This window comes from Podarcis tiliguerta (genome assembly GCF_965153285.1).
Source record: "Podarcis tiliguerta genome assembly, chromosome: 2".
Classification (NCBI taxonomy): Eukaryota; Metazoa; Chordata; class Lepidosauria; order Squamata; family Lacertidae; genus Podarcis; species Podarcis tiliguerta.
The window spans coordinates 120,264,707-120,291,132 of NC_139535.1; the positions used below are offsets into that span (position 1 = coordinate 120,264,707).

Sequence of the window (26,426 nt, forward strand, 5' to 3'; positions counted from 1 at the left end):
GTGCTACTTCAGGCGGCACCAAGAGGAAAGGCTAGATGCAGACTGGAAAGTGGGGTAGTGGTGAGATCGGGATAGAGAACTGTGGGACTTGTCTATTAACTCCAGTAACAATTTGATTTATTTCAACGGGAGGAATTTGACGTCATAATTTTCTGATCATTCTCCCAACACCAACCCCCTGAACTAGTTTGGGGGGGCACAGGCCAATGAGAAAGCCCCATTGCATGAACAGAAGTCCTTGTGCAGGGCTTCTGCTAGTGGGACTGGTTAATTGAATCCAGCCCAGTGCGTTTACACTGAGTATGACTAACATTGCATACTACCCTTTGTGTCTCTCGGGAGCCTACAATCCAACCAAGTGTCCTGCAAAGGCGCTGGTTCTCTCAACAAACCCAGCTACCGTGTCCCAGAATGGAAATATAGTTTCTGAAAAGGGTTTTCCCAATAGCCCAATTCACACATTACTCATATGTAGGACTTAGCCATGTTGACAACAGAGCAGGGTCACCCTTTTCATCCCACCCTGATGTCACGACTCCATCCTGAAACAACCACATCTTGTGCACAGAGGTCTACAGAGAAATTCCAGCACTCAAGCACCTCCTTCAGTGTAGGAACTTCATACATTTGGAACAGCTGGGAAACTGGGTGCCCCTACACCAGGGGTAGGGAACCTCTGCCACCCCAGATGTTGCAAGACTCCAGCTCCCATCATTCCTGGCCAACCTGATCAGAGATTATGGGAGTTGTAGACCAACAACCCCCAGAGTGTTGCACAAGTGGGTGTTTGAGCAGAATCTCTCTGCAATCGGCCACAAGCAAGACATTGTTGCAGGAAGGAGCAACAACATCCAAGGCAATAGGACTAAATGCAGGAGTGCCACACCTCCTCACACAGTGCCCCCATGGATTCCACTGGCAAAGAAATGGCACTGGCACTAATTTTGGGCGAGATCTTGCTGATTTTGTGTTAGGTTTAACCAAAGTTGTCCAAGATCTTGCGGAGCACTTGAGGTCTCACCTGAAATCAGCATCAATGCTGGCAGAGTAGGCAGCAGGGTGGGTGATGCAGGTGGCAGGGGTGGCAGGGCAGGGCAGCACTTCCCATTTCACTTCAAGCAGCAAAACACGACACACACACACACACACACACACACACACACACGGAAAGCCTGGCCCTGCTCTGCTGTCCACGTAGCCAAGCTGCACATGAATGCAAGTAGCACATAAATGGGGCTAATGACACAAGTTCAAGTCTCTGGAGAATCTCAGGTTGCTCCAGCCAGCCAGTTTTACCCAGCCTTGAATTGAAGTTGGGTGGAAAATCCTCAGATCAATAATGCTCAGGAAAGGGAGGAAGTTTGTTAGCATAATGGGCCCTCATTTGTTTTCCAAAAGGCCACTTGTCTTGTGAACTTGCAGCGGTGAATTATACCTGTGGCATTTGAATGAAGAGGTTTCTGAGGAGGTTTATGGAGCCTGCTTTGACATTAGCTCCTCATTAAATCTCAAGACCGAAAGGAACAGAATTCAAATGTCAGGATAACAGTGGTTTACAGTTAGCCTTGGAGACGGGTCCTGGCTCAGGTTGCCACCTTTGATCTAGTATTTCCTGTGACATCAGCCACGGGGAGAAAACTCTGGATGAAAAGTGCTTGGGTCTAGGGAGGAGCCTCAGTATAAGCACTCAGACAGCTCCCTCATTCACTCCAGAAGGTCCCAGTTAAAGGGATCAGACAACCACTACAGGGAAGGCCTCTATCTGGGACCCTAGAGAGCTCCTGCCCATCAGAGTAGGCAATGCAGAGGTAGATGGGGAAATAGTATAATCTGGAACAAGGCTTGCTCCTGTTTGGGTCTCTGGTTCAGCCTCCCCCAATCTGGTTCCCTTTGGATGTTTTAGACTACAACTCCCATCATTCCTGACCATTGGCCATGCTGACTGGGGCTTAAAGGAGCTGGAGTTTGGCGATGTCTGGACGATATGCATAAAGTTGGGAAAGGTTGCTTTGCTTCAAGGTGCCAGGTACCTTATTAACCCATGTTGTATTTTCCAGATTTTTGTTAGACTCTGGTTCCCATCAGTCTCAGCCAGCAGGGTCAATGGTTAAGGATGATGAAAGTCAGGAGAGCACTGCATTCACAGCTCCTGTCTTGTAGCTAGCCCCACCCACAGAATTACCATTCAAGGTGGGGGGAGAATGACAGACGAGCCACTTTAAGTCTATAGTGTAGACACGTGTAAAGGCTCTTGGGAAGTCCAGACTCAATTTCCCCTATAATTTGGGTGGGAGTTTCTTCCTAGACAATCTCCCGCTTTGCATAAGCTTCTGCTCAGATTTCCCTGCATCAGGGGAGATGTCCCTGCCTGCCATCACATTGGCACAGCAATATCCACAGAAGATGTTCCATTTAATTCAATTCATCACAGCAGCGGATACATAATCAGTGATTCATCATTCATGCGATATTTATGTGTTGCCCATTGGGATTTCATTTCTCATAACAAAATATGGGTAAACTTCTAAACTATGAAGAATTATGAAGAGGCGGCAACTTTAGGCAGTTTAATGATGAAAAAAGAGTGTGCCCTTCTTGCTTCCAGATTTGGAGCTTGATCTTATGCATGTCCACACAGAACTACATTCTACTGGTTTCAATGGGATTCAGTAGTCAGAAAAGCAAGGGCACTGGGAACTGTCTGGGTACTGGATACTGATGCTAATCCTGGTGACCAGAATTCAAATCCTCACTCAGCCACAAAGTGTCCTAGATGACCTTGAGTCACTCACTTTCTTTCAGCCTACCCTATACCTTTTGTGAGGGTAGAATTAAGGATACTCAGAGCATGATAAAAATGCAATAAACTAAAAATAGCCCCTTGTTTAAATGGAGAGAGACTGTCATTCCAACTTCTGTATGTTTTCTGCAAGGCTGGTGAATCTCTCTCATTGGTTGAGGCTCTCTCCCTCCCATCCCAGTTTGGTACCCAGTCAGTCCAGATGCAAACATCTACTTTACAAATAGAAAGATAAAACTTACTAGCCATGTTGTGCTTCCCTTGTGAACTGATATCCATAAAAGACTAGCAGTCTCACACCTGGCATCACTCAGGAATTCTAAGAAACCAAATAAAATCAGTGCAGTTTTGAAAGATTCAGTCTGCCATCCTAATTCAAAATGACATCACTTTGTATCTAGATATAGACTAAAAAAAATCTGCTCCTTGATCCCACCATGCAAAATTGAGTTACAATATCTTAAGAGGTGCCTAGATTTATAAAAAACAGACAAACCAACATCTTTCCAAAATACATAGTAGGAGTGGAAGAAGTAAAAACTCTTTAAAAGAGCCTTTTGACTCCGTCCTAGTGCCTAGTTTTAAAGAGTTTTCATGGATTTGCAAGACAAACATACAGGTACACTCGCTTTGGAGAACAAGCTGTTTCACAGGAGAAGAGCAACACACCTCCCCATCTTCTCTTCCTCTCAGAGCAACTCTGAATCTTTTATTTCCCAATCCTTTTTTTTGTTTTGTTTTGTTTTGTTATCCAATCTGTTAATGAGCTTGTGCTGTTGCTGTGGCAACCACCCTCGCTCTTGCTATCATCTCCTCCTTCCACCTTCCACCCAATTTTCTTTGCATTGATTCAAGGGCCTATGAAATGCTGTAGAATACAGAACCCTCATCCACATCTGGGGACCCTTGCGTGTTTCCCCAGCAATCTTCTACCAATCTTCTACCACCCTTGTCTCTGCCACTTAATAACTCTCAGAAATCCTCAAAGGAGGCTCAGAAATTAATAGCGAAGGGAGAACAACAGATACCTGGCTCAACTGCAAGTTTTGCTTTACTCAGATTGCAGGGAGACCAAGATTACCCCCCAAACACACCTGCTCTTTTTAGAAGGCTAGGAGGTCGTCTTCATTTTGGCTAAAATGTACCATTAGCTACAGGAGAGGTGGGGAACCTCAGGTCTGGAGGCAGCATACAGCCCTCTTAACTTCTCACTAGGACCCTCTAGGCTCTCCCCAAGGCACACCTTTTTGTACCCCACTTGAGCATTTTTACCTAACTGAAATGTCTCCTAGAGCTTTGGTCATGCTTCTTCCTTGTCTGGATGGAGGATGAATGAATCAATTTATTTCGGTCACTGACCAGAGTGGGATGGCGGACAGAAAAGGGTATGTGAACATGTGGAGGAACTAGACTACTGTACAACAGTAAAATCCACCTCAACCCACTTTTGCCTCTGGTCCCACCCACCACTGCCATGTGGCCCCTGGAAGGTTGCACAGAAAGAAATGTGTCCCTCAGTTTAAAAAGGTGCCCCACCCCATGAGGTTGTGGATTTCATTAGGTCCTTCCTTTCCCCTCATAATTCAAGTACTGCTGTTTGTTAGGAACTTGAGAAGACTAACTATTAGGCATTTGGGGGTGTTTGGACAGAGCATGGGCAGGCAGGAGGAAAACCAATGCAGCTGTGGGTTGGGTGCAATCCTGCACCATGAGCAGTACATTGGACTGATGCAGCCTACTCCAATCTAGTACCCATCATTTGTTTCAGACTACAACTCCTATAATTCTTAACCATTGGCCATGCTGGTTGGGGCTGATGGGAGTTGTCCAAATCATCTGGTGAACACCATCTTGGGGAAGGTTACATTGATAAAATATGAGTGATCACCAACATCTAACCCATTTGCCCAGTGGAAAGCCCCATTTCATGGCCAGTCAGGTTGGAATAGGAGCAGAAAGTCTCACCTGATCTCTGGTAGCCTTGGCTACAGTGGAAGACAGATACTTTGCACTGGTTATAGGATTGAACCGCAGGGCTTTGGGGTCTTGCAAGGGTCTACTTTGTCTCCTATACTATTTAACATCTATATTAAACTATTGGGAGCTGTCATTCAGGGGCTTGGAGCGCGGTGTCATCAGAATGCCGATGATACACAGCTGTTTCTCTCCCGTCCATTTGAATCAGGGGAGGCTGTGAAAGGGTTGGACTGGCGCCTAGAAGCAATGCTGGGCTGAATGGGTTCCAATTAACTGAGGCTGAATCCTAATGACATGGAGGTGCCGTGGGTGGGAGGTTCCTTTCTCCAGGAACTAGGTGGAGGGCTGCACTGAAGGAACAAGTTTGCAACCTGGAGCTATTATATCTTTAAAGCACATTCAAGGCACATTGCCCAGATTCACCATTCTGTGACAGCCAAATATAACCAGTTTTCACCACAGATTAGTTTCCAGAGTGTGATGGCAAATTAAAGGAGTAAGGCCCACTGAATTCAACAGCATTTACTTCCAAGTAAGTATGCACAGGATCAGGTCACAAAAGTCTTTAAAATGTGCACAACCTGTGCTAGGGTAATCAGGTGGAAAACAGGGGAGGGGGCACTCCTACTCTTTTAACAGTGGTGCAGAAGAGAAAATTTCAGCAGGTGCATCTTGTCATGTAATCTGCACTAGTAGAAATTCCCTCTTTCACAAAAGTGTTAAAGGTGCAGGGGCCTCTGCCCCTCTCAAAAGTTCAGCCACAACCTTGCTGCCCAACCCTGTGCAGGTTTATTGGGACACATACCTCCTTGTTGCAACTGCAAGGCTCTCCTTGTGTTTTCTTGGGCGTATATATGAGATGCATTGACTGTGGATAAGGCTTTCGTTGGAGACCAGCCGCAATGGCTATGTTCCACCTCCACTGTTGGAGGCAGTATGGACCTGAGGACCAGTTGCTGGGAATCACAAGTGGGGAGAGTGAATTTGCACCCAGGTCCTGCTCATGGGCTTCCCAAAGGGATCTGCTTGGCCTCTGTGAGAACATGGTGCATTCCTGTGGTACAATGGGCCAGTGTGTCTGGCTGTTAACCAGGAGGTTGGTGATTCAAGCCCACCCAAGGACAGCTGTGGGCAAGATAGCTGCATTACATGGGGTTGGCCTAGATGACTCTTAGGGTCCCTCCCAACTCTACAATTCTATGAATGAAAATCACACAGGTTGCACTTACTCTTCAACCGTTGCAACCTGCAACTCAAATGCATTCTGCCACCTTCTGGGGCACTAGGTGGGAGCAAGGAGCCTCTGGGTTTCATGTACATTAATTTATTTGCATGCATATGGGCATGGGAAGCCCCACCCACCAAAATGTAAACTCTGCAGATTCTCCAAAGAGGGAAGAGCTGAAATTTAAAGAAATGCAGCAGACGTATAAGTAATTCATACTAGTGTTGTGGGGTGGAGAAGCATCTCCAGCATCTTGCCAAAAGGCAAGGCAGAGACAGTGTTTTTACCAGAAAATAGGGCTGTCTGCATCCTAAAGGAGGAACTGGCAGGGTTATTGCTCAAGTGTGCACCAATACTCCTTGCACTACTGTAGGCTTCCCCTCTCTTCTGTTTTACTCATCTTTCCTTCCACCAGCAGGTGACAATCATTAGGTCTGAGGCAGGCTCCAGCCCCACCTAGGCTGCTCAGCCTTCTCTTAAATGAAGGCAAGCCAAGGTGATTTCTGTTGAGTTAGTGCTGTAGAGTGGAAGTGGAAAGGGCCGGTGAGGGGGAGAAAAGGGTCTTTTGTGTTTTTAAAGAAAGATGTTGAGGTTCCAGAGTGACGACCGTCCATTCAAGCAGAGGAAAAGTTTAGGTAAAAAACTGAGGGATGAACTTGAATGATGAGGTGGGAGATATGATTCTGGATTATACATTGGAACTTCTACTAATTTTCCACTTGCATCTTTCTGACTATTTCTTTTTAAGCTAAATATAACACCCTTCTAGCATTTCCCCAGCATATCTCATTGTCTCTGGATTCTCTGTCTTCCCTGTGAATGACACCTGCTTGTCTGTCTTTCCACTGGCAGGTCTTGTTGACTTTTAAACTACTCATTCAAGAAGCTCAAAGTGGCATTCAAGTGTTAAATGTGATAATCTTCCTCTTAGTAGAGCTGAAACTTCCAAAACTCTTTCTGATGACTTTTATCTGTCATAATCTCATTTTTAGCCTCTCGGATGCAGGAAACAACTGATATCAGGACAAAGTATCCAAGCAAGATTCCGGTAAACCTCCTCTCTTTCTACCTAGATTCTAGGGGGAATTCCCTCACAGAGCTATCATTCCCACAGCAGTTTGGGAATAAATCCCTCTTCACAGAGAACTCTACGACCTGGAGCTTTGAGGGCAATAGGAGCCTCCTAACAGCTCTCAATACCCTTAATGGCAGCTCCCATAATTCTTTGAGGAAAGCCATGGGTCTCTTAAGTGATATCGCAGTGCTTTAAGTGTGTAGTACAAATGTGGCCTTGTCTGAACTGAGTATGGAATCCATGAGCTGCTTAGTTTTTCCTGATCACATGAAGCTGTTGAGAATGCATAATCTGGACTGAGGCTTTGCTAACTCCTCAAAAGCCATTCTAAGACTCTAAGAGCAAAAGAGACACTGAGAGATGCAAACTTGGGGCTCCCACAGTTATTGCAAGTTTCCATTTATTGAACATAGTACCCTCAATTCTACTCTGAGGAACTTGGAGGAACTTATATATGGTTCCCAAAGAGGCTCCCATTCTTAAGAGCACACCTGCTTATCTAGCAATGGAGCTTCCATCATGTGCCTTGACATTGTCCAATGCTTTCCTCACACACAGGTGGTGCTTGAGCGTTACCAGAAGGAGAAGACACTCCCTCAGTTGAGCCGGGTCAAATTCCTGGTTTCAGGGGATCTATCTATGTCTCAGTTTGTCTACAGTCTGAGGTAGGGAGGAGTTTTCACATACTGTGGTAATGTGGGGGAGAGAGATGGGAAAGACAATTAATTCCATTTGCACTTAAAGGTACCCCTACTTGCCCCTTTTGAAACAATACATAGCCAAAATGCAGCCTTCCACTGGCCTTTGGACTGATCCTCTCCCTTCCCCTCCCCAGGGCCCGCCTGTCCCTGACAGCCACTCAAGCCTTCTACCTGCTGGTGGACAACAAGAGCCTGCCCTGCCTGAGCCTGACTGTTGCGGAGGTCTACGAAGCCAACAAAGATGACGACGGCTTCCTCTACATTACCTACGCATCTCAAGATACGTTTGGTGATATTGGCCCATGAGCCCATTCCAAGGAAGGCCTCTGCAGTCTCCCCCTCCTCCCTTTCTCTCTGAGGCATAGTTATCACAACATGGATTTTTAAACTGCTTTTGTGTAAGAGTGGCATGGGAGAAGAGTATTCACCACCAGGCAGGCTCTGCTTTATTGTCATTGTCCCTGAAGCAACTGAACTACCTTCTATGTTGTATGTGCCTGAAAAGACGCCCAGATGACAAGGTGTATTTTAGAGTCATGTACTTTCTTAACCAGCTCTGCAGGGCCACTACTTTAACCCACTGCCAGCTTATTCTTTTAAACTAATTTGTTCCCTTATCTCTTCAGACGGATATAGACATAGATATAAAAAAGAGCATCACTACCATTGCACAGGAAACTTTTGTCTGGTTTTCTTTCTTATTTTAAACAAAGCTGATTGGCCTAATGGGAATCTGGAGGGTTCCACGACTGGAAATTTTAACCACACAGCTGTTTTTGTTACTTCATCTCTTTCTTCCCCTTTTTAAAAAAAGCCTTCTGACAAGACTGCAATAAAGAAATAAATGGGCACAATTACACTCACCTAATCCGAGTATGGCTCTTTCTTCCCCACAGGAGAAGTGAGTGGTTATTAAAGACACTGAGTCTTTTCTCTCTCTTTCTCTTGTTTTCAAAAAAAAGGAGGTAAAGGTTTTCCTGATTTTTGCTCTCCTTGCTAAGCAAGCAAGAAGAATCTGGGCACAAAAGGGGAGGGGCTGAAGCACAGAAAAGCTGACCTTCCTCAGAGCCCTTACTTTGGCATAGGGTGGAGAGGGCTTTTATGTCTGACAAAAATGGGGGGGGGGCAGAGTATTTTGAAGGGCAGTTCCAATCAAATGCTTCTATGGATATGAACATATATCCTAGCATAAAAGAGAAGTGAAAGATTCTCTGCATCTCTTTCCTCCCAAATTTTGGTGATGGTGATGAGGGGTTCTTTCGTCCCTGGGTCCTGTGAGCAAGCCCTTGGAGAGGTCTCTTTCATCTTTGTGGGGCTAAAACAAGACTGACAGAACCTGTGGCCCTCCAGGTGTCCTTGGACTCCAACTCCCATCAGCCCCAGTCAGAATGGCCAGTGGCCAGGGATAATGGGAACTGTACTCCAGGTACATTTGGAGGACCCTCAGGTTGCCCATCTCTGTTCTAAAGCAGCATGAGCAGCGAGGGGCAAAATGATTCCATCACAGTTTGTCATTTGCTCAGTGAGGTAAAAATCTATCATTTATAAATTCATTTGGAAATTCTGTTACTCAGGTAGCTCCATCAGTAGAGTAAAGGTAAAGGGACCCCTGACCATTAAGTCCAGTCGTGGCCGACTCTGGGGTTGTGGTGCTCATCTTGCTTTACTGGCCAAGGGAGCCAGCGTACAGCTTCCGGGTCATGTGACCAGCATGACTAAGCCACTTCTGGCGAACCAGAGCAGCGCACAGAATCAGTAGAGTAGGAGACTCTTAATCTCAAGGTTGTGGGTTTGAGCCCCACATTAGCAAAAGATTCCTGCATTGCAAGGAGTTGGACTAGGTGGCTCTTGTGGCCCCTTTCAACTCTACAGTTTTTTTTCTGTGATTCTTCAAGGGGCCGTTTTGAACAAATGAGCCCCAGTAGTCCATGCGAGAACTTCCATTAGCACAATGGGGCTTTCCCTGCTTTCTTCTCCCTGCCCTCCTACCCCAATTGGCTCTGGGGAAGAGTCAGGAGAGGGAGGGAAAAGGGGGATTAGTCCATCTGTCAAGCTGAAGTGCTTGCACTGATAGAATGGTTCCCAAGATTTTGAACTAGGTTTCAGTTTAAGTCTATAGGAATATGATATAGTCCAAACGCTCATTATGCAAGGCAGCCATCTCCTCCTCGCCCCCTGCTCAGTACCATTTCCAGGGACATTTCTAGTCCTGGTCAGAAAGTGTGTGGCCTTTCCTACCCCCTGACAGATGCCTTTACCTCTAAGGAAGTTGGGGGAGGGAATTATTTTAAATCCCTCACACCTCTGCATATTGCTGTAACTTTACTAAACTTTATTAAAAACAAGGGCAGAGCATCAAATTAATTCATAAACAACCTCAGTTTGATTGTGAAAATGTGACTGTTGGAATGAAATCAGGATGTGATATATTCGATAATTATGAATCTGCTGGATTTCACTAACCAATTGACCAATTGTAAGTTGCAGCAGCATCACTCGTTTTGAATGAGGGCAGTAAATGATGCCTTTATTCTGTTAATGCAAGCATTTAAGCTTGTGCAATGAAACCCCCCCCCCCCCCATGCATCCCATGGCCTCCCTAAATGCAAGCCTCCATTTTGTAAAGTAGCCCCTTGGAAGAGAAGTTAAATGTGGGTGATATCTGCTGTAGTCTCCTAATGAACTCTGATTAGTAATTAATTTCACACACACACACACACACACACACCATAGCTGGCTTTTAAAGGGAATCAGAAAACTGCATGGAGGGTATCTATCTATCTATGGTTTTTGGCAATGGTGGATTAAAAAGAGCCTCTGTGTTCAGAGATAGTGTACCACTGAATGCAGAGGCTCCATCTTCCGAAGTGTTATGTACTGAGTTGAATAGGATCCAAACTGCAGGAGTCTGATTGGTCCTAGAACAATAGGATTCAGAATGCAGCAGTCTGATTGGTCCTAGAACAATGCAGCAGTATGATTGGTTGGCAGGAACCACCCAATCATGCTCCAGATATAAGTGAATCCACAACCTGATTGGCTTACAGTAGAATTCCAGAATTAGCCAATCATGTGCAGCCCATTGTGTAAATAATGTATATAAAGCAGATACTTTGAGGGGACTTTCATCCATTCCTCCTCACCACTATGAGCTGAATAAAGAGCATGAAATCACTTTGCGACTCTGAGTATATTTCACGAAGTATATTGAGGGAGCCCGATGCAACATCCAGACGGTGCTCTGCACCCAGCTTTGCATTCAGCCTGAACAAGGGGGGGGGGGGCTCAAAAAAGAGAGGGAGGGGCCCAAAGAGCCTTGGCCAATGGCTGAATGCCAGTTGAATGGGAATGGTGGTGGGTGCTTTTCTACTCTGCTTGTGGACTTCCCAGAAGCATCTGATTGGCAGATCTGGGAAACAGGAGGCTGGACTTCAAAGGACCTGTGGTCGGATCCTGCAGAGTTCTTCCTACATTTAGAAGAGAGAGGCAGGCAGGCAGGCACAGCTAAACCTCAAGCCTGCATGGAAACCTGAGACAGGCTTTGATCTGAACATGCAACTTTGATGGCCTCTTGGTGTTCTCTGCACATGCTCAGAGGAGCTCGTTGTTAACTCTCTGTTCTGCCACTTAAAAAGAACCATGCCTCAAATTAAACTCTGTCTCAAATTGCTATGGGGAGAAGGCACAACTGAACTTGCATCCAAAAATCATCCATTCGGTTTTTTAAAAAAGAAGCTAAGTGTGATGCATTCATCATGAGGAGGTTGAGAACAATTTTCTCAGCTGACAGTGATGTGGTGGAACACCTCCTCCCTGTTTCACGCTTCTGTTGCAATCGAGTGCCACAGCACACTGAGCGGGGGTAAATATTTCATGTTCATTCGTAAATATTACTCTAAAATTAGCCTGAAGTGTGAAAACTAATAGGAAGAGAGGAGGCGGGTTTTGCTGGCATGCCTGGCTGAGAGACAAATTACAAAGTGTGTTAACATTTTTTTAAGAACATAACACGGACTGATTAGATGAGACAAAGAGCCTATTCAGTCCAGGAGCAGGGCATCCGTGGCCCTCCAGAATATGCTGGACTACAGCTCCCATCATCCCTGACCACTGGCTGCACTGCCTGGGCCTGATGGGGCTGAAGTCCAGCAGCCACAGGAATGGATCATGGCTCAGAAGTACAGCATCTGATCTGCATGCAGAAGGTCCCAGGTGTGATTCCTACATCTTCAAAGCTGCCTCTGGCAGCTAAGAAAGGCCTGGAGGGAACAGTCACCCCTTCCTGTTTTCCCCCAACACTTTGTAATTGGAGATATACAGCCTCTGAACATGGAAGCTCTATTTAGCTATTATGGCTAACTGTGATCAATAGACTTGTCCTTCATGTTAATGTACCTAATTCTTTTCAAAAGGTATGTAAGCTGGGAGCTATCATCATATCTTCTAGTGCAGACTTCCATCGGTGATGGTGGGGGTGGCAGGTGTATAGGGTGTTAAGGGAGGGGCAGTGCCTCTGGTGGGGGGCACGTTGTGCTCCTTCTGCAGCAGTTTCTCCAGCTTTGGTCCCCACCCTACACTCAGCTCTCACCTGTGGCTCCTAGAAGCTGTCAGCATGGGACAGCAGCCACACCCCAGAATGCGTCTCAAACCCTTTCCCTGAATGTGAAGACGGGCTCCATCAGGTTGAGCGGACAAGACCCAAGAGTGGGCCCAACAGTCAAGAAGGCAGTTTCTGCACATGCTGAAGAGGGAAAGGAGGGGCAGATGGAGTTCATCAACCTGGGGAGGCAGCCCATCTAGGAGAAAGAAAACTGTGATAAAGGTTTTCGGAGTAAACACTGCATCCCCACTGCCTTGTGGGATATCTTTGGGAGAAGAAAAGGCTCAGGAGTAAACCCTACACAAATCTGGAGTCCCTAAGGCAGCTGGATGGCACCTCCTGCAACCCAACTAGTGCCAAACATTTTGCTCTGCTTTCCTTTGGACCACATCAGGGAGGCTGGGAAGGGGGGGGGTATTGTGAACTGGGCATCCAAGGACCTCCAGACACACTTCCCAGGCTTGTGCCCCAGGGAGGTCACTTTGGTGCTGCAAAGAGAGCAAAAAGAATGCTGGAGGCAGCAGCTGTGAGTTTCCAGTCTCTTCAGCTACAGCAGGTGTTGTGATTCTCTAGTAGTTTGATTCCCCCACCCCCACCCCGAGGCAAACTCCATTGCCTTTTGAAACAGATGGATGCCAGCAATAGAAACTACAGTGGTGGTGATTTGTGGTGGTTTTTCTTTGGTTTCTGCATTAAATTTGTATGCCACCTTTCCACCAAACCGTGCTCACGACCGTTATCAATTATACAAATGCAAGAAAAACCCTCTTCCAACTTGTGATTCCCAGAAACTAGTATATAGAGACCTACCACCTCCAACAGTAGAGGTAGAGCAGAGCCACATCTCTAGCAGCCATTGTTAGTCTTATTCTGCTTGAATTGGTCTTTCAAAGCCATCCAAAATTGGTGGCCATCACTTTCTCCTGCTGGAACACATTCCATAGTTTAGCTGTGCCCTGTGTAGAGAAGTGCCTTCTCTTGTCTGCCCTGACACTTCCATCGTCCAGCTTTATTGGACTGCCCTGAATTCTAGTGTTACAATGGGGGGGGGGGGAACGGGACACTCTCACTCCAGTTTCCCTCTTACAGGATGTGACCCACCGAGCTGTTGGCTGTCCCCTGAGCCATGCTTGGCGGTCCATTTGCAGTTGGGGGAGCTCAGTCAACCTGGAAACCGGGGTCTACTCAAGTTTCCAGTAGGCTCTGCCAATGCATGGCTGGTCTGGGTTCAGCAGGATGCCTGTGAAGTTGCTCAGGCCTGCTGTAATGCCTTGAAACTGAAGAGCGAGCAAAAGACAATCTTCACGAGACTGAGCCCTGCCAAATCTCCATGCAGTGCACGTGCCTGGCTGGTAGACCGTGGGTGGATTGTGTTGAATTATAGATCTTGTAGGATTTACATCTTTAATTTCCCAAGGGTTCAGATCGTGGCCCACCCAGCAACCTCATTCATTGCCCTATCTTTTTTTTTGGGGGGGGGGTTGTTCCATACGCCTTTTCCCTCACCGCCTCCCCCACCCCCCCACCCCCGTCCACCTGCATTGGTTCAGCTCTCCTGCCCAACAGCTTAGCTATCTATCATCCTGTCGGCAGTGTTTACCTCAGCAATTGCTGCCTTCTTTCCCAGGCAGATGTTGGGAGGCTTCCCATGCGGGTGTCTGCTTGGTCGGGGTTTTGATAAACATATATTTAACCTGTCAGCCTGCAGCTCATCCATTTCTATCTCAAGCTCTTCTCCTTTGGATTTAAAAAGCCAGGACGAGGAAAGCTAGTTTTGCCTTTGTCTGCTTCGGAAGATGATATAGGGGCTGGTTAGGGCTGGTTCCTATAGGCCATTATCTGCTGGAAATTCCTCCCATCTTCTTATTACATGATACATGGTTTGTTTTCAATTTATTTATTATTTCCTTTGATTTATATCCTGCTCCAGCCCTAAGGCTCAAAGCAACTTAAAATTTACTTTCTCACACACCTATCAAAAAAAAGGAGGTGGGGGTAGAAAGGGGATGAGAAGAAGTAGAATTTCCCCAAATAGTTCATGAGGGCCCAAGACAAACACTAAAGTGTCCTGTGGTGGTGATTTTGATACCTGCTGTTGAGGGGAGACCCAAGTGCCTCCTTTCATACTGTGATGGGAACCGTTGGAACCCTCCAGCCTGAATTCATGAGTCCTCAGCAGGGAATCAGGTCACACTTGTGTTAATGGAAGGGGGAAATGGGAGGAGGGGACTGAAATAGAAGGAGAGACGAATGACGGGGAAGCTCAGAGAGAGAGAGAGATGATTGTGGAGGAGAGGGAGGGAGAGACTCTTCCAAACTCCATCCATTTTTGGTTCTGATTTGACCCTCCATTGGATTTGGCTCAGCCCACAATCAGAGGGGCTGGGGAATGACGACCCTGCTTCCCCATAATAGGCAGTTTATGTTTGCAGGTTTATGTTTGCAGGTTGTGTAGCCAGCTAATTCTGGCCTGGGGCTGCTGTTGGGCCATCCCCTCCACACCCAGTCCAGGACCCAGGAGATGACCCTATCTTTCGTAGAATGGTGCGCAACCTCTTGTGCCTGAATGGGGCAGTTGGGAAGCAGCTCCAGGCTCATAACCTCTTGCGCGGGCGCTGGGTCGGGGCCTGTTTCTGGTAGTGGTAGCCTGCTGAGGGCATCCACATGGCCCATCGCCTTCTCTGGGCGGTAGATCAGTGCATACTGGTAGCTGGCAAGGAAAATTGACCACCTGAGGATGCGGGGAGAGAGCACTTGGGAGATCTGCTTCTCAGGGGTAAACAGGCCGAGCAACAGCTTGTGGTCAGTCACCACGGTAAGGAGCTGCCCGTACAAGAAATTGTGGGGTTTTTTTACTCCCTTCACGATTGCCAGACCCTCCTTGTCAATTTGAGAGTAGTTCCGCTCAGCTGCGGTGAGCATCTGGGAAAAATATGCCACCAGCACCTCTCTTCCATCTGGGAGTTGGTGTCCCAGGACAGCGCTGATGCCGTAGAGCATGCGTCACATGCTAGCACCACTGGCAGCCACTCGTCAAAGTGTGCCAAGACCGAGTTCGAGACGAGCAAGTCCATGACTGCCTGGAATGCAGCCTCCTAGCACTGCCCCACACCCAAGGGGCCCACTTGTCTAGGAGTCTGTGTAGGGGCTCCATTACCATCGCCTTATGGGGTAAAAGTTCAATAGTCCCAAGAAGGCCTGAAGTTCAGTCTTGCATCACAAATGGCCCAGCCCGTACCTTGTCACTGGTCGGGTGGACCCCTTCTGCATCCACCGTAAATCCCAGAAAGTCCACCTGAGGCATTCCTAGTATACATTTTTCCCACCTCACCTTGAGGCCCACCATCTGGAAACGGTGCAGGGCGGTGCGGAAGCAGTTCCCGAACTCCTCCGGCAGCTTAGTGTGGTAAAACTTTAACTCACTTTTCAGTCAATACTGTCTGATAAATCCTGCTGGGTGATGTGTTAGGGGCCTTAAAGGACTGTACAAGTTGAGATCAGGAGGCAACAAAATGAGATTTGTTTATCCAGAGTGTTTCTTTTTATGCAAATGCACCATCAGTTCCTGGGGCTAGAGCCCTATGGAGCATGTGCTTTCACCAACATCATCATCATTTTTTATTTGTATGCTGCCATTCCACAGTTAAAAAAACAATGTTCAAGGCGGCTTACAGCATTACAAGATTTACATAATTACAAAAGTCATAAATAATAAATAAACCACATTAAAAAAATACACAACCAAATGGGAAACAATTTCCACATAAATCAAAATCTAAAACTAAGTATACAGCATTAATATCACAGTTTAAAATGACATAGGTAAAAAATGACAGCAATTTAAAGAAAAACAAAACAAAACTGAGCCCTCTCTGCCCAGCAGCGGCAGCGGCAGCAGTCCTTTATAGAGCCCATCAGGCCCCGCCCTGGGCCAGGTGGTGTGTGGCAGGACTGGGGCCCTCAGGCGCTGAGCAGGGGAGTCCTCCTGGGTGGTAGCAGCTGCAGCAGTTCTTATGGGTCTGTCAGGCCCCGCCCTGGGCCAGGTGGTGAGTGACAGGACTGGGGTCCTCAGGTGCTGAGCAAATTGGCCATGTGCATGTGCTATATGTGGCAGCATTCCCAAATGCTTTCATGGTCCTTGAAGGCAATGGGGTACATTGCTTAAGTCATCCTGGAGACAAGAACATGGAATGGGCAAATTAAATCACTGGAGCAGGGGAATCAAGGGCATAACATAGCCTGTGGCTGAGCAAAGATTTCAAACCAAGGACCAAGGCTGGCCCTATCACAAGCCGAGTGGCACCGCAGAGGGGTGGAGTGGGGGCACAACTGTGTGTGCCGCTTGTCCTGCCCTGCACCTCCTAACCTATCCTGCTGACCTCAGGTGCAGTGAAGGAGGCTGCCCCATTGTTAGTGTCAAAGCAGGTTCAACTTCCAGCCCAGCCGTTCATGGAATGGGGAAGGGTGCTCTCTCATCCTTCACCTCAGGCAGCGAATGCTGTAGGGTCAATGCCCCCAATGTCCAGGAGAGTTAAGGCAGAGATAGCCCAGCAAAGCCATGGGCAATGAGGCTAAACACCCTCACAAGATCCCACCCTGCCTTATACTCGGGCTGTTTGAGCAGGATCTGCTGCCTGAGTTGCAAGATGAGTAGGTGGTTGCAGGGGAGGAGGAGACGGGGGAGGAGGAGAAAGCTTCAAGATTGCAATCAATCAATCCCATCCTTTCTCCAAAAGCCATAAAGTTTAGGCACATGAGGATAAATGGAACTGGCATTTGCAAGATGAAAGCACATCCTTCATATGCCATTCATAGGGCTGGCAGAGGGAGTTTACCATAAAGAATCTATATGTAAAGTATGGTTTTGAAGTGGAGAGAGACGAGGGTAGATTTCTCCCCCTCCCCTCCTTCCTTGAGGTGGGGGCCTTACATTTGGTTCTGTTATTCTCCAGATATGGGCTGTGATTGATCCCTAGGACTCCAAAGAAGAATGGGAGAGAGACAGAGATGTGGGTGAATCCATCAATTTTGGATCCTCTTACTTTCTCATTTCCCCCCAGTCTTAAGTTCTCTAAATTTCCGCATCCATTTATATTTTTCTTTAAGACCTCATGAAAATACATCAGCACTTTTGTATAAATTCCTCCTCACATGCACATTTTTGTATGCAATTTTATCAATGCATTTTTCTATGTTATTTTCACAAAAAGTACATTTCTATCCACCCTCTATCCTAGCATAGTTTTGTAGACATTACTAGGCTGGAGAACTGTGCTGCAAAATTCAGAGAAGTGTGAATTTTGAATTTTATCTTGGTTTCTGTATTGTTTCAGAAAGTGTAGGTTAAGTGGGTTTCTCCCCCTGGATGATTAGCGCAGCACCAACCCAGGCTCCAGTGCCAGTGAGGTGGGGCTGCTGTGGTTCACCAGAGCTCTTTCTCCCTCTCTGGGGAACGTCATTGCCTTGAAGTGAGACTAGAGTGCCTTCATCTGATGTTGGGACTTCAGAGACAGACTGGGAATGCTGTTGGTGTGCTGCCCATCCAGCTGCTCAACAGCCTCCCTGATCAAACTGGCTGCGGTAGTCTTAAGTACAGTGCTGAAGGAATCTTTAACAATAATTCTGGGTGACCTCAACATCCATGGTGAGCCCGCTATTGTACCACATGGGATTTCATGGCCTCCCTGGTAACCATGGGCTGTTTCAGGTTGTCATCTGCCTGGCGCACAGAGTAGGACATACCCTTGACTTGGTCTTCATTTCTCATGTGGACAGGAGTGATCTGGAAATGGGGGGGGCTGTGTTGTCATGATCAAACCACTCGTTGGTCAAGTTTGAACTCACAGTGGCCATCCCCCTCTGCAAGGATGAGGGACTGATTAATAAAATTGCCTCTCAGAGACTTATGGATTCTTCAATACTCTGAGTGACATTCCAGTGGACAGAAGTGCTGATCCTTTTAATGCTCTTGTCTTACTGTGGAATGCTTAGATGTGAAGAGCTATTGGCATGGTTACTTCTGGGTGCCCTCTCTGCAGCTATGGAACCCACAATGTCCCTTGGTTTCTAGAGAGCTATGTGTGAAACAGGAGGGAGGACAGCTAGAGCACCAGTGGAATAGAACTTGCTCTGAGGCCAACCAAATATTAGCTAGAGTGTATAATCACAACCACCATGAGACAATAAGGGCAGCAAAGAATCTGGTCTCATCTGTTGGTGGGGACAGCCCTCCTGTGATCATTTAGCCCATCATTTTGAGGATAAAGTCACTCGACTCTGCACTGATTTAGATGTTACCTTTGTGGCTACAGTTCTAGCTGACCTGTCTATTGCTACGTCTTCTCCAACTTTGTGGGATCCATTTCAGATTATGAGGCCTGCCAATGCAGACAGGATGCTTGCAGGGGTGCATCTTGCCACATGTCCTCTTGATCCCTGCCCACCATGGCTGGTGAAATTGGGCTGGGGAGAGGTGATTGGATGGGTACAGGGAGTGGTCAATGCTTCCTTGCATGAAAGAGCCATGTCTGTTGCCTTAAAACAAGCTGTAGTATGACCGCTATTGAAAAAGCCAGGCCAATGGACCCAACAACTATCATCTGGTTGCACATCCTTCCTTCCTGGGAAAAGTTATTGAAGGGGTTGTGACAAAACAACTGAAGACATTCTTGGATGGGACTGATCCTCTAGAGTTTTGCCAGTCTTAGGGTCTAGCCTGGGTTTGAATCAAGTCTGGGTCACCCTGCTCCTTTTGCTCACTCTCTCAGGTCCCTTCAGTGCCATTGACCATGGGATCCTTCTGGAATGAGTGCAGAATTGCTTTCAGTGGCACTGTGCTGCATTGGATCCCTTACTACTTGCAGGGTTGTATCCAAAGAGTGACATTGCAAGTCCTCTTCAGCCCCCTGTATTTATACTATGGGGTGCCACACGACACTATTTTGTCCCCGCTGCTATTCAACATCTATATAGCACCGTTTGGGAGCAGTCATGAGAAGTTTTGGAGCAACTTCTCCTACATCTAAGTCAGGGGAGGCTGTGCAAGCCCTGGACTTGCAGGGGTGGATGCAAGGATGAACTGGATGAGGGTCAATGAGCCAAGCCTGAATCCTAGAAAGATGGAGGCATTGTGGGTAGGTGGTTCTCATCTTCATGAGATAGGTCAATTGCCTGTTCTGAACTGAGTTGCACTCTATCTGAAGGAGCAGGTAAGCATTCTGGAGCTTAAGCTTTCGTGTGCATGCACACTCCTTCAGATACACACAAAAGCTTATATCCAGAACAAACTTAGTTGGTCTCTGAGGTGCTACTGGACAATTTATTCATTCATTCGTTCGTTCGTTTGTTTCAACTGCGTCAGACCAACACGGCTACCTACCTGAGTCTGGGGCTATTCCTTCATCCATCTCTGTCACTAGAGTCCCGAATGTCCTTGGACAAGGAGTGCTTTTTATTTGCTCCTGTTTGAATGCTGTTTGTGACCATTCCTGGACTGTGACAACCTGGCCACAGTGGTCCATGCATTGGTAACCTCAACACTCAATTCTTGTAATGCATTTTATGTGGGGCTGCCATTGTATCTGGTCTGTAAGCTATAGCTAAGTGTAGAATGCAACAGGCAGACTGCTCCCAGGAGCAGATTTCTGCACTGTAGTTAAGCATGCTATTTAAGAAAGTTTGTTTTAAAAAATATTTATAGAAATATATTTTTATTGTTTTTAATTATTTTATTTAGATGGCTGCTTGCTCATAATCTGTGAAATATGATTCTAGATAGATTGCAGCTCAGGACTGCAATGCCTGCTCTTTCCATATGAACCTACCTAGACTCTGAGATCATCTTCTGAGGCCCTTCTTTGTGTGCCTCCTCCACAAGAGGTCCTTCATTATATACCTATAATGTGTAGACCTCTTTCACCAGGCCTTTGGCTGACTGACACCCAGTGTGTTGTGGAAGGGGGAATTATTGGGTTTTCTTTGTTTTTTATTATGCATTTTCTTTTTTATATTGTTATTTTATGTTGTGAAATTCCTTGAGATTGACTAGTATAGGGCAGTATACAAATTTAATCAATCAATAAAAATAAAATACACCACTTAGCAGCACTTGGACAACCACAGGACCATCTTCAAGGGTAACCCCACTTAGAGCACATCACCACAGTTCAAGAAGGACACTGACAAACTGGAACGTGTCCAGAGGAGGGCAACCAAAATGGTCAAAGGCCTGGAAATGATGCCTTATGAGGAACGGCTAAGGGAGCTGGGCATGTTTAGCCTGGAGAAGAGGAGGTTAAGGGGTGATATGATAGCCATGTTCAAATATATAAAAGGATGTCACATAGAGGAGGGAGAAAGGTTGTTTTCTGCTGCTGCAGAGAAGCGGACACGGAGCAATGGATCCAAACTACAAGAAAGAAGATTCCACCTAAGCATTAGGAAGAACTTCCTGACAGTAAGAGCTGTTCGACAGTGGAATTTGCTGCCAAGGAGTGTGGTGGAGTCTTCTTCTTTGGAGGTCTTTAAGCAGAGGCTTGACAACCATATGTCAGGAGTGCTCTGATGGTGTTTCCTACTTGGCAGGGGGGTTGGACTCAATGGCCCTTGTGGTCTTGAGCTGCCAAGGTAACAGCTCAGCTGAGACCAATGCTCTGCCTAGCAGGAGATGAAAAGGCAGTTGGCATGCAGCTGTAGGAAGAAGTCCATGTTTTGCAAGAGAAGCAGCTTTGGGAGAGGGGCTGCTTTTGCTTTTGGAGACTGATGCGGCCTTAAAACTAGCATTGCCTATCTATTTCTCCCATCCCCAAACTGTAACTTTGAAAACAAACTGCTATTGCAAAAGGCACCATCAGTCTCCATTCTTCTCGCCCTTCAAGTAAACTTGCCCTTCAGTGGTTGCCCCTAGGACTTCCTCCTGGTTTCCACTCCTATTGCATACACACATGAACTCCTCCAGGTTATGCCTTAGGAAAATCTTGTGCAGTCAGTCCCAAATGTGTTTCTCATTAGACCTTCATTTTCACAGTCTACCCTGCACTTAAAAAAAAATAAAAATCAGAATCCTGTGTCACAGCAACCTGGATTTCTCTGAAGTGAAACGCTGGATTCTGCTGCCAGTGCCAAACATGCAGCTTAAGCATGCTCTCTCTGGTTTTGCATATTTTACTTTGTAATGTTTACAGAGTTTCAGAAAATATCCCACTCCACCCAAAAGAGCTGTCTGAGGCACTGAAACATCTGAGCTTAGAATTCAATGGCATTCTGGCTTCTGCGCTTTCAGCAGGCATTCCCCTCACACTTTCATAAGGGCCAGAAATCTGCTCTTTAAAAACAAAAAGGGAACAGCCAAATAATACCACATTCTGTGAGGTTTTCCATACTCTTGCAGCATCACAACATATACCCAGCCCTGTGTGATACTTTGTTGAAGACATATTTACTGTTCCTTGATACGTCAATGTTTTTTATACAGTGGTACCTCAGGTTAAGAACTTAAGTCGTTCTGGAGGTCCATTCTTAACCTGAAACTGTTCTTAACCTGAGGTACCACTTTAGCTAATGGGGCCTCCCGCTGCCACCATGCGATTTCTGTTCTCATCCTGAAGCAAAGTTCTTAATCTGAGGTACTATTTCTGGGTTAGCGGAGTCTGTAACCTGAAGGGTCTGTAACCCGAGGTACCACTTATATATATTTATTGTTATTCATCACCTTGAGGCTTCAGAAATAAGGCAGGGTGTAAATTCAGCTAGAAATAAATTACATGAATCAGTGTCTGATTAATATTGAGCTAAATCCCCCCACACTGACAGGACATTTTGGGGTAAGAATGATAGCTAATGAACCTAAATATAGGAGTGTTCATATGTGCATTCTAGAAGTATGCAATTAATGTACCCATCTACACTCTCTACTCTCATCATCCCTGACCACTGGCTGATAGGAATTGTGAACTGAACAACAGGTTCTCCATCTTTGCTTTAGAAGTAATCACACACAGAAAATCGCCCCAAGTGAAGCACTGTTCAAGGCTGCCCAAAATGTGCATGAAAATCAGTGCAGCCTTTCAGTTCAGCCCTACATAGAACCCAGCTCTTCATAACCAATTAGTCACACTGTATGAAGAAGGAGCTTTGGCTCAGGTGGCAGAGCAACTGCTTGGCTTGCAGAAGGTCACAGATTCAATCCCTGGCACTTCCAGGTACAGCTGGGAGTGTCCCCTGTCTGAAGCCCTGCAGAGTTGCTGTCAGTCAGTGCAAACAATACAGACCTTGATGGACCAGTGGTCTCACTAAGTATAAGGCAGCTTCCTATGTTCCTGTGTGAAAGCCTCTGCTGTAATAAATCTGCTAGTCTTAAAGGTTCTGCAAGTTGGTGCAATTTGTTCGTTGTAGCTGAATACTATGGCTACACTTCTGAGAAATGCACAGTGATGGAGCTATATAAATTAACAAAAGTTATATTCTTAGGGGAGTGTCCATAACTTAGTAATAGAGCATCTGCTTTGTGTGCAGAAGGTCTCTGGTTCAATCCCCAGGGAGGTCTGGGAGAAACCACTATCTGAAACCCTGGGGAGCAATTGCCCCTGCTCCCAGGTAAACAAAATGGAACTGGATGGGTCAGTGGTCTGACTCAGTAATGGGCAGTTTCCTACGTTCCTATTAGCTTTTTTTTAAAGCCCCAGTTGCTGTGGCCAACCAATTTCTGGATGTAATGTCCGTGTTTGATCATCTTCCCTTCAGCCCTGGTTGTGGGGAAGGAATTTCTCAGTGGGAATAAGGGATTTTTCTTCATTATTTTTCCTTTTGTTCTTCACTCTCTCCTTTACATGTTCCCCCACCCGTTGGTTCATTCTTGTCATCAGCTTTGTTGGTCTTTTGATCTATAGCTTCTTTATTTCAATTCTTACTTTTTTATATTCAGTTCATGCTTTTGGGGTTGTTGTTTCATTGGACTTTATTTCAGTAGTTTTAACTAGACTTTTGATGTCAGCCTCCCTTGTTTTGTTTTCTCATTTTGTTGTGCCTTGTTTCCCTAGATCCATTCTCATTTTTTAAAGTATATTTTTGTTCTTTTATCTTTTATCTTCTGCTTCTCTTTGCTCTTCTCCCCACAAAAGTAAAAACTCAGATATGGAGTGAGGGTTTTCATTGGACTTGGAGGCAGAAATTCAAATGCAACCTTCAAAGTGGTGTTTGGTCTAAACTTGTGACAAAACCGAATGGGGAAGATTTAACAATTGATTTGCCCTAGAAATAGGGTCTCAGTCTTGGAGAGTCAAGGGCTGAGGGAGAAACAGGAAAATATAGTAATAGATTATTCTGGAAGGTTATTTTTTTATTTCTGAAAGGGGGAGTGGGGAGTGATGACTAGATGACGTCTGTGATAACCTCTCTGGCTTCCTGACTATAAAATTATGCACAATCAAACAAAGGATTGGGAACATACAAACAGAAGTGGGACCTGCAACACCTCACCTCCTAAAAGGAGTGCTCCTGTCCAGTGTCACAGCCAGCCAGCCATGCCCTCTCTGGGATACTCCATCCCGCTGCCATCACCCCCAATGCCCAGGTTTCCCAGTTTTCGCTTCCAATTGCCATTCAGAATTCCATGGCTGCTCAACATGCCCTGTCTTCCTCACTAGGCTGTTGGGGAGGCTGCTCCATTATGGTTTCTAAAAATGGGATTTTGCAAATCTTAGGGTTTCCACATGTGTACTAATACCTTGCCTCTTCTTTCTCAGTGGCCCTGCTTGGATGCCAGTCATGTTGGCACTCATCACCTGAGTTTGTTGTCAAGCAGACTGAAAAAGGAGCTCTTTGGGATCAGACCAAGAATCTCTCTAGTCCAGCATGCCATTGCGAAGAATGGCTAGTCAGACGTCTCATGGCAATCAGAAGCAAGCTAATGAAACCGTGACCCTCCTTGACTCTTTAGCATCTGGCATTCAGAGTTGTGCTGTTCTTTTCAGCTATCATAGTCACTACCTGTCCTCCTTGGAATTATCTAATTCCCTTTTAAAGCCATCTAAAATTATCATGGCAGCAAAGTCCACAGCTTAATTATACATTGTGTGAATACATATTTCCCTTTGTTTGTCCTGAATCAAGGCCTAATCAATTTCATTGGGTGACCCTGAATTCATGCTAGTATTATGAAAGAGGGAGGGAAATTGCATGTCACAATGCAGTCACAATGGCATTTTGTATAAAATAATTTTGGTTGCAATGCTGTTAAAATAGACTACTGGGATTCATTATTATATATTAACCTACCACCAGAGATGTAGATTTTTGTTAAAATTAGTATGTGAAGTTTCTTTGGCCGCTAGGGCAAGAGGTTTGCCAATTGACCAGAAAAACAAATGGCTCGACCAGTTCTTATGCCTTCCACAGCAGCTTGATCAGCAGAAATCAACGAAGGAAGCACTTCACAGTTTGCACATTGACCTGCTGCTAAAAGCTCAACTGCAATGGCCAGATGAACAATGCTGGCAGAAGATGGCACAAATGTCACTGAGGAAGCACTTAACATTTACACTTTTCCTCATAGCTTTTCGCCAATAGCAAGCAGACACTTCTGCCTCTAGTTCCTTTGTGCTGAAATGTTCTGGAGAAGCTGGAGTGTCTATGAACATTCTATGGAACGGAGCAGTTCAACAAATAGCTCTGGGAAGCCAGAGCCCTAACTCTGGTCCAGCAACATCTGGAGGGCCCACAAGTTCCCCATCCTGGTTGCTGAAGAAGTTATGAAGCTGTGTCTGAGGAAGCTCTGGCTCAAATCAAAGGGGGTTGGGATTAAGGGGAGCTGCCACACAATTTTACTCGCTGCGGTGCACACGGGAAGCAAAGAAATCTTGTCTACCACGCTCATTAGCAACTGAACACCAGTTGCCAAACCATGGTGTGTGTTTTCTATGTCATCAATAGTGGTTGGGCATCTAGATTTTTGCACCCCTGCCATGGAGAGGACACTTGAGGAAACCTAGCATTCAGAAGGTCCCAGATATAGTTCCTGGCAATTCTCATTTAAAAGACCTTATGCAAATTGGGCTTGGTAAGGTAAGACAGGGCTAGATAGACCAGTAGTCTACCTCATTAAAAGGATGTTTCTTATGTTTACCAGTTAGGGATTTGCAGTCAGTCCTAGTCATCTGACAAAAGTATGAAGCTCCATACCTTTCACCCTTCATACATTCACCCTTCACCCTTTAATGGGAATGGGGTACATGTGGCCTTCCAGATATTGTTGGACCTCAAATTCCTCAGCCTCAGGTAGCACGGCCAATGCTCTAAGATGATGGGAGCTGCAGCTTGAGAACATCTGAAGCTTCCCATTCCTGACAAACACCTTAGAAGTACAATTTTTAAAAAGTGCAATATATGGCTTTAAGACTTTAGTGAGATTTCTGACCCTCAGCAGCCCAAGACAGATGCATGCACATCTCTAGAGAAAGCTCTGAAACAGTCATTAACCTCTTGCCAGCTGCCTGCCGAGTGGCTGGGTGAGCTGGTGGCTTCCACCTGCCTGCTTTCTCTTCTCAATTGCCTTCGCAGGCCTGTGCTCATTAGAGGGATAAATGACCATCCAGGAGCCCTTCTCAGACAAAAGCCGTGTTGCATCTTTGTTGTGCAAATGGTACTTTCCTCTCCCAAAGAGGCTGATGCCTTTTTTGAACTGTGCTCAGCTCAACACAGTGGAGCCTGATTATCTTCGTCGCCTTTTGTCTAGGGCCCTGAATAGCTGCATCCCCCATGGCATTTATTTTCTCGTAATGAATCCATCTCGATTGAGGTGATAATAAGGCTCCTGTTTTAATCCTCCTCTCACCCTCTCTCCACTACCTTTTTCTCTCCCAGATTGGCGAGATCGGCTGGTGCTTGTCAGGAGAGCTGTCCAGCTTTTATTCTCCTTCTGCTACCATCTGGAAACTTCATCTTCAAGGCTTGTTAAGTGACGTGATTAAGAAGGTAGCTAAATGATTTAAATAGCCTGTTTTGCAGGAGCGTCATGAAAAGGCTCTCAAACTGCCAATTTCCCCTTAATTCAT

The 26,426-nt window shown here is 46.0% G+C and overlaps 1 protein-coding gene and 1 long non-coding RNA gene across 3 annotated transcripts; one reads left to right on the forward strand and one right to left on the reverse strand.

Moving 5' to 3' along the window:
- Positions 1-5,237: 5,237 nt before the first annotated feature.
- LOC310671918 (microtubule-associated protein 1 light chain 3 gamma-like) lies at positions 5,238-8,641 on the forward strand. 2 transcript variants are annotated; one of them, XM_083428376.1, is made up of 4 exons: positions 5,238-5,309; positions 6,995-7,050; positions 7,636-7,742; positions 7,913-8,641. In XM_083428376.1, the coding sequence occupies exons 2-4, from the start codon at positions 7,003-7,005 to the stop codon at positions 8,082-8,084; spliced, it is 327 nt and encodes a 108-aa protein (XP_083284502.1). In that variant the 5' UTR covers positions 5,238-5,309; positions 6,995-7,002; the 3' UTR covers positions 8,085-8,641. The 2 variants fall into 2 exon arrangements, with proteins under 2 accessions (XP_083284502.1, XP_083284501.1); XM_083428375.1 differs by lacking the exon at positions 5,238-5,309 and adding an exon at positions 6,525-6,637.
- Positions 8,642-23,251: 14,610 nt separating this feature from the next.
- LOC310671955 lies at positions 23,252-24,948 on the reverse strand. Its single transcript, XR_014508314.1, has 2 exons — positions 24,648-24,948; positions 23,252-23,482 (listed from the first exon to the last, which is right to left on the reverse strand). It is a non-coding gene; the product is annotated as an uncharacterized lncRNA (long non-coding RNA).
- Between the last annotated feature and the right edge of the window lie 1,478 nt (positions 24,949-26,426).

Excerpts from the sequence above, each read along its gene's own strand:
- LOC310671918 (XM_083428375.1), top strand. The coding sequence starts at position 6,586 with ATGTTGAGGTTCCAGAGTGACGACCGTCCATTCAAGCAGAGGAAAAGT. Across the intron at positions 6,638-6,994 it reads CAAGCAGAGGAAAAGTTTAG|CCTCTCGGATGCAGGAAACA; the intron begins GTAAAAAACTGA and ends TCTCATTTTTAG. Across the intron at positions 7,743-7,912 it reads CAGTTTGTCTACAGTCTGAG|GGCCCGCCTGTCCCTGACAG; the intron begins GTAGGGAGGAGT and ends TCCCCTCCCCAG.